We start from the raw sequence: 7,945 nt of genomic DNA, 5'->3' as shown, positions 1-7,945 counted from the left end.
GGTTCCAACACAGTCACTTTGTGGAGTGAAAGTTGTCATGAGTCTTGTCTGGTTTCTGCTTGTCCTGTTGTGCCTGTTTCTGTCTTTCAGGAGGAGACCATGGTGTTATCAAATGTACCCGCAGAGTACTTGGACCTGAAGGAGGTGTTCAGTAAGTCCCGTGCTGCTTCTCTTCCTCCGCATCGTCCCTATGACTGACTGTGCTATAGACTTAGTTCCAGGTAAGTCTCCGCCTAAAGGCAAACTTTACTCTCTTTCTATTCCGGAGAGGGAGGCCATGGAGAAATACATTTCTGATTCCTTGGCATCGAGGTTCATCCGCCCTTCCTCTTCTCCAGCGGGGGCAGGATTCTTTTTTGTGGGTAAGAAGGATGGTTCTCTGTGACCTTGTATTGACTACCGAGAGCTGAACAACATCACGATAAAGAATACCTATCCTTTGCCGTTGATGTCTTCAGCTTTCGAGAAGTTACAGGGAGCATGCGTATTCAAAGATGGATTTACGTAATGCTTATCATTTGGTCCACATCAGGAAGGGGGATGAATGGAAAACCGCCTTTAACACCCCTAGAGGGCACTTTGAATATTTGGTGATGCCGTTCGGGCTTTCCAACTCGCCAGGGGTTTTCCAAGCACTCGTTAATGACGTGTTGAGAGACATGGTAGATCAGTTTATATATGTTTACCTGGATGACATACTGATTTTTTTTTCAACACTCCAGGAACATGTGCAACACGTCAGACGAGTGCTCCAGAGATTACTTGAGAATGGTCTTTTTGTCAAGGTGGAGAAATGCGTATTCCATGCACAGTCTGTTCCTTTCCTAGGGTATATTGTCTCATCCGAGGGAATACGTATGGATCCTGACAAGGTTAAGGCTGTGATAGATTGGCCATCTCCAGATTCCCGTAAGGCCCCTACAGCGGTTTCTGGGGTTCGCCAATTTTTATCGATGTTTTATTCGTAATTTCAGCCAACTAGTCTCACCTCTGACCGCCTTGACCTCCCCCACTACTCCGTTCAAGTGGTCTGATGCAGCCGAAACTGCATTTACCAACCTCAAGAGCCGCTTCGTTTCGGCTCCCATCCTAGTAGCCCCTGATCCCACATGGCAGTTCGTGGTGGAGGTCGATGCATCAGAGGTGGGAGTAGGAGCAGTTCTTTCCCAACGTGCTGCCTCGGACGATAAGATGCATCCCTGCGTGTTTTTTTTCACATCGTTTATCTCCTGCTGAACGCAATTATGACATTGGTAACAGAGAATTGTTGGCTGTCAAATTAGCTTTAGAGGAGTGGCGTCACTGGTTGGAAGGGTCAGGGGTACCTTTCATTGTTTGGACCGATCACAAGAATTTAGAGTACATTAGAACTGCCAAAAGACTCAATTCCAGGCAGGCTCGGTGGGCACTTTTTTTGGCCGCTTTGATTTTACTCTGTCGTACCGCCCGGGTTCCAAAAATGTTAAATCCGATTCTTTGTCACGTCTTTTTGATCCTTCCGCACGCCCGGTGACTCCCGAGTGTATTTTACCTGAGAAAATAGTCGTCTCAGCACTCATATGGGAGGTCGAATCGAAGGTCAAGACGGCCTTAGAAGGGGTAACGCCTCCGCCCAGATGCCCACCGAATCGTTTATTTGTGCCGGAGGAGTACGGTCCAAGGTTATTCAGTGGGGTCACTGCTCTAATGTTGCTTGTCATCCAGGGATAAGCCGAACCAAGGGTTTAGTTAAGCATCGATTCTGGTGTCCACTTATGGCTCGCGACGTCCACGATTTTGTTTTGGCTTGCTCAGTTTGCGCCAGTGGTAAGTCATCTAACCGACCTCCAGATGGGCTTCTTCAACCGCTGTCTGTCCCTTCGAGACCCTCTAATGGTTTTGACCGTAGTGGACCGGTTCTCGAAGGTGGCACATTTCATTCCCTTGCCGAAATTACCGACAGCCAAGGAGACAGCAATCACTGTCATTGATCACGTCTTTCGGTTACATGGCCTCCCGGTAGACGTGGTTTCTGACAGGGGATCCCAATTCATATCCAAATTTTGGAAAGAGCTTTGTAAATTGTTAGGAGCGAAGGTTAGTCTGTCTTCGGGTTATCATCCCCAGAGTAACGGGCACTCTGAGCGAGCCAACCAAGATTTAGAGAGAACGTTGCGATGTTTAGTCTCCAAGAATCCTTCTTCCTGGAGCCAACAACTCTCTATGGTGGAGTACGCTCACAACTCGTTACCAGTGTCAGCCACTGGCCTCTCTCCGTTTCAGTGCAGCTTAGGTTACCAGACACCGGTTTTTTCTAGTCTGGAATCTGAAGTCGCGGTCCCCTCCATTCACGCATTTGTCCAGAGGTGCCACCGCACCTGGACCAGAGCCGCGAGACTCTGCTCCGGATGAGGGAGCGCACTAAGGCCAAGGCCGATCGCCACCGGTCAAAGCCTCCCGTATACCAACTGATCATGTGACACTGAAGGCTGGAGTAATGGCTGATGAAAATTCAACTTTGTATCACATGAATAAATTATATTTTAAAGTATATTAAAATAGAAAAGCAGTCTTTTAAATGGTAATACTATTTTACAATATATATATATATATATATATATAACCAGAAAAGACTTCTTTAAAACCTTACTGATTCCAAACTTTTGAACAGCAGTGTGTGTATATATCTATGGTATATATGTTTTTTTTATATTTTTTATTAAAAAAAACATATAAAAGAATAGGCTACGTATCTATCTATTTATAAAAAAAAGTACATTGTCAATATAATTGCACTCACCTGAACTGCTCTCTCAGGGGAGGGAACTTCAGGGGCAAGAGGGAAAAACAGTAAAACCAGTGTGATGGTTAGCGCTAGAAGAAATATAGGTATTATTCCTAATCTGGTGAGGCTATAACATTGTGATTATTCACAATAGAATAGACTACTATCGAGCATGTGTACCTGGATGTGTGCTGTTACTTTGTTGGGCCGGTTGCGCGCGACAAAACAATGGTGAACGTCAGAGTCATTATCCAGATCAAATCGTTGATAAACGCAATAGATCCAACAACTAACACTACACCGGCCATCCTCACCTCTCACACTGCCTTAACAGTTACCTGACGAGAGAATAGTGGTTAGGCAGCGTGATGATGGATGCACGTGCTAAATTCAATGAGTTTGTGTGTATAACAATCTGATGTCATAAACGCAAACCATGTGGCTCATCCATCTTCATCGTCATCATTTTTTTTTTTTACTCAATTCAACTCAGTGCTTTAAGTGGGCTGGTACGCACCGGTACTCAGTACCGCCACTTCCAAATATAACTCTTGAGCGTACCGCCACCTCTCCGTGCACCCAGAACGTGCCTTTAGCATACCGGTACACTCATTTGGACATCTGTTTTAATAGAGGTTTTAATCCTTTGCCTGTGCTGCTGCATTTCAGAGCGCCCTTCACAATGCAAGCTTCCTAATTTGTCACACCGAGAGCAGAGACTACATTACCCATACACCCTTGAGTTATTCAGGTGAAAGCGCATCCGTCGCTTTTTCCGCTGTCAGTAACAACTCAACGTGGCCAGAGAGGATGTGTGAAACGCACACACTCAGCTTGTATATTTTCAAATACACTGACACTCTATATGCTCTTCTGGCTTCAGACTCTTGAGTACTAAAACTACACGGTCAGAGTCAGATGACTCGCTGGCTGACACCTTACCAAACCTGAATGATATCGCTGCAGGTCAGATGCAAGCTAATGAAGTAATGCAGTAGGTCTTTCAGGTAGGGTGACCAGACGTCCTGAAAAATTCGGGACAGTCCCAAAATCTAAATTGTTGTCCCGAATCTGGCCCTAATTGTCACGAAAATTATACTAAAGCAAAATCTTGAGTAGTTATTGTCTGATAAACAATAAACCATCCCCCGCCGGCTGCTCATTGGCTGCAGCATCTTTTTTCTAAGTTCTAAAAAAAATACCGTAGGTGGCTAGGAACAAATTTAGATATTCATTTATCTAATTAATCTATATGCACAAAGACAATACAACCTTTTTGTTTTAAAGTTTGTTGAAGAGAGCGCAAGTTGCTGCAGCTGCGAGGAGGACAGTGATGCACTCGTACAGGAGTAATTGACAGTTCGCGGCACTGTGTACAAATAATAAGTTTAAGCTCATTAGCGTTACAGAAAGGTCTGATTTACGCACTATTACAACAGTCATTGTTTTGTTTTTTTCTTTTTACAATGACATTTGAGTTGATGATTTTAATGTTGTTGTTTCTGGTGGCAGACTAAAGAGTAGCCTAGTGACAGACGTTTGATCTTTGAATAAAAATGTGTTTAGTTAAGGTTTGAAATTCATTATCTTTTATTATAGGCTACGAAGTCTAATATCATAAGCCCCCCATCCCGTCACCCAAGACCGCAAACTAATCCCTTTAAACCATTAACGGTTAAACTAATCAGTTTGTATATAAATTTTACCTACAGCCGACTGCATAGTTCTAAATAATATACTGATTTGCTGTGAGAAACGTGCTGCAGAAAGTAAAACATATTTCCATGGAAACACCGTTACTTCTATTTACGTCCACGAATCAGGTTCGTATCTAGCGAACAGTATGCTGGGTCCTAGTTTATGTGAATCCTGAGTATGCATAGTACGTGTAAACAATTTACGTTGTCTTTGGAAGCTCACTGATAATGAAATTATCTTTTAATCTTTTGTCGTATAATATTTTAATCGCATAGGTGTTTTTTTTATTTTATTTCAGTCCTCTTTCTACAGACTGGTCAGCAATTGTGAATATGTATATATTTGTGTGTGTGTGTGTGTGTGTGTCCATGAGGTAAGTATAAAAACAATAGAAGTTTGTGGAAAGTCCCCACAATTCACAGAAACCTACAAGTGTGTGTGTGTGTGTTTGCAAGTGTATGCCTACATCCATTATTATTACTACCTTCATTTGAATATATTTTAATATATTTTTGTCTACAGCATAACTAAAATATAAAAGACAATTAATTACACGTTATCTTAGTACACTGCGAGTCTGTAAACGGGAATAACTAATAACTAAAATTACTTTTATTTTTATATGGGTATCCTCTCAAAAAGAAACAACGAATGAATGAATGAATGAGTAGCCTACTCCAAGGCTAGCATAGGCTATTTGATCCAGATTAGTCTTTATCAGTCGTGACCTTGCTTGTAACGTATGGTTATGTTTCTGTAGGCCAATAATAATAATAATAATAATACGTTTTAGTTATAAGACGATGTACAGTGTGAAAATAACTAAACATACAATTGGGATTTGACCAAGTGGCAAATTTTCTTGTTTCTTGTGGCACGAATAAATCTGTTTCCTCTGCTTTCCAACAAAGCGAACAGCCGAGGCGACCTGCAGCCGAATGTAGGTTCCGTATGATGCCGATAGAGGGCCAGCGGGCTCCGCCGTTAATGAACCGGAGATGCGCGTGCAGGGGCCCGGGGTGCTCGGTACGGCGCGGAATGATGCCAGTGGACGAGGAACCGCGGAGGTGTACACTCGGCAGCGAGGGGTACAGGGAGAGAGAGAGGGTGGAGGGGGGAGATGGTGGGAGGGGTCTGAAATGGCATACGTCACGGCTTGTGTAGGGGAGTATAGGCTGTGTTGTCAGCCTGGTGTCAGTCTGATGAAGATTGGCATTCAGGTAAGCTGTCATTCATTTTCAATGTCAGAGCGCGGAGCGGGCGAACACTCCAGCCTGTTTCCCCCCTCGCGCTCTCATTACAAAAGGCAGGACATTATTCATACAGACTGGCCGAGGGCTGAGGGGAGAGAATGATAGACAGAGAGAGAAAGTGAGGGAAAGAGAGAGAGAGAGCGCGGGCGTGAGTGAGCGGAAGGGAGGAGGAGGAAGAGAACGAGTGCGATAGAAGGAGGGAGGAAGAGAGGAAAGACGGGAGAAGATGCCGCGCAGTTTTGGGGAGTGCATACGTGTCTTTCTGGATGCTTGTTTTGATGGATGATGCGTTTGGACTTGTGAAATGTGGTGGTAATTTTTGTGTCGACATTTTTGTTGGGCTATAAAGGGCATTTTTAAAATTATTTTATTATCTTTTCCGTAGGGATATATGACTGATTCGTCATATTCATAACGCGCAAAATAAACGCATCTAAATCACAATTTTGAATTTTAATTGGGATGTATTTTGCTATCGCCAGTGCTTTGTTGTGAGCTATACTTATGTCTTATTGGCTTTTAATGAGTTGTACAAAATTATAGGCCTATTTGTATTTTACTGTTCGTTTATGACTGGTCAGTTTTGAAATAAGGTAACATTATTGTTTATCTGACACTCTTCTGCCAGTTTGACATGAAATCAGACAGTGTTTAGGAAATTTAGGTGAAACATAGTTAACCTGTGTTATGCAAATTATAGCTTACAATGACTTCACGGAGTCAAGGTTTTAAAGAAGGTACATTTTGGGTAGTTTTTTTATTTATTTATTTTTTCGCCAGTTACAAGTGTGAATCTAAAATAAATTTTTTAATGAACAATAATATGTTTTACGTTTTGTTCATGAACTGTCCGATACCAAAGTCCTTTTAAGAGGTAGCCTAATAGTCTTTGCCGATACTAACACTAATAACTGTGTTGGGGCAGCGTACTGTTATGGTTACCGCCTCGCAACGTCTTTTCGCTCTCGACTATTTAGCGACAGTTGAAAAATACGTATATGTCTACTTTGAATAACTATATAATCTATCTTTTATGTTTCAAAATGTTGTTTAAAAGTGTGTGTGTGTACTTTTAAGGTCCCCCATCTTTTATATTTGACGCACTTGTGATGCTTGTAGAAATAGATGCTCCTCCCTCGAGACTCCTGTAATTCCCTTTCTTGCGTGTAGCGAAATAACAGACCACAGTAAACACATGTAAAAACAGTATTAGAAATACTATTAAAAGCATATTTGATTGGGTTCTAGTACGGTTATAATAGTTCAGCTATTACTTAATAAAACAGGTGTCAGTTTAATGGCTCTTTGATGCTGCTGTCTTAATAATGTGTGTGTGTGTATATATATATATATATATATATTCTTAGATTTGTTCTTTGATTTATAAAACATGAAGCTTATTGTTCCGTTGACTTGCAGACAACATTGCATGGTATTGCAAGCGATTAAGTTCCTCATTGGATACAGACTTGTTCCTTTGTAAAAGTTTAGTGACTTTCAATATTGCATATGATATTAAGCAACCTTTACTGCACTGGGACTGTGCATTTTTCTGTAAATTTGGATTCTATACCTAAACTAGCAAAGCTGAAAAACACGGATCATTGTGAAGGTCTCTGTAAAGTATGAAAGACTTTTTGTCAAGACATCAGGCTTGTTTGCATTTTACAACAATTTGCAAGTTTATATGAAAATAGATTAATTTATACATAGTTATTTTCTGCAAATCAAAATGGTCCACCAGTCATGTTAGGTTAATAATTGAATTTCATTATTGAAACATTAATTAGATAATTTCTGATGTTGTGCTCCATTTTTTTTGCAGAAACGTGGTGAGAAAATAGTCTTAAATAATTGTTCTGATGGCTTAATACAAACAGAACCTGGAAGTATACATTAACACCTTTCTCTTTCAATACTAAATAGAAAAAAAGCTAAATTCTCAATGTATTTGAACAATTAACACTCTCTACAAATATTTAAATGTGATGATCACAGTCTTTCCAGTACAAAGTTGTATATTTGAACTTCTTAATCTTTAGTCTTAAATATTATGACATACAAACTGGCTGTAGTGTAGCATCTGGACACATACATGAGAGTGACATTGCATGCCCATTTTCTACCCAAAGTCAAATCTCATTTAATCAGCTGTTTTATTTCTGCAGTGCAAGCAATCACAGGGCTGTAATGTTTTGTCTGGAAGATAAAAGTTGTTGGATGGGGCTAA

General features: G+C 41.1%; 2 protein-coding genes across 8 annotated transcripts in view; one reads left to right on the top strand and one right to left on the bottom strand.

The window, feature by feature from the left end:
• The window catches only part of LOC132132996 (transmembrane protein 218-like), a 6,567-nt gene extending 3,495 nt beyond the window's left edge, over positions 1 to 3,072 (bottom strand). The window contains exons 1-2 of the mRNA XM_059545653.1: positions 2,963 to 3,072; positions 2,780 to 2,882 (exon numbers count right to left, since the gene is read on the bottom strand). Coding sequence (XP_059401636.1) covers positions 2,780 to 2,882; positions 2,963 to 3,072 — 213 coding nt within the window. The remainder of the gene's footprint in view (positions 1 to 2,779; positions 2,883 to 2,962) is intronic.
• The window catches only part of pknox2 (pbx/knotted 1 homeobox 2), an 85,322-nt gene that overhangs the window by 15,834 nt on the left and 61,543 nt on the right, over positions 1 to 7,945 (top strand). The window contains exon 1 of one of the 7 annotated variants that reach the window (XM_059544856.1): positions 5,605 to 5,682. The exons of 3 other annotated variants lie outside the window; for them this stretch is intronic. The gene's annotated coding sequence lies outside the window, so the exon portion shown is untranslated. Of the gene's footprint in view, positions 1 to 5,604; positions 5,683 to 5,890; positions 6,028 to 7,945 lie in introns of those variants that run through there. 3 more of the 7 variants (XM_059544858.1, XM_059544851.1, XM_059544853.1) reach the window with 3 other exon arrangements.

This window comes from Carassius carassius, chromosome 49 (genome assembly GCF_963082965.1).
Source record: "Carassius carassius chromosome 49, fCarCar2.1, whole genome shotgun sequence".
Taxonomy (NCBI): domain Eukaryota; kingdom Metazoa; phylum Chordata; class Actinopteri; order Cypriniformes; family Cyprinidae; genus Carassius; species Carassius carassius.
The sequence above is the reverse complement of the archived record's forward strand: the minus strand, read 5'-3'. Positions and strand labels throughout refer to the sequence as shown.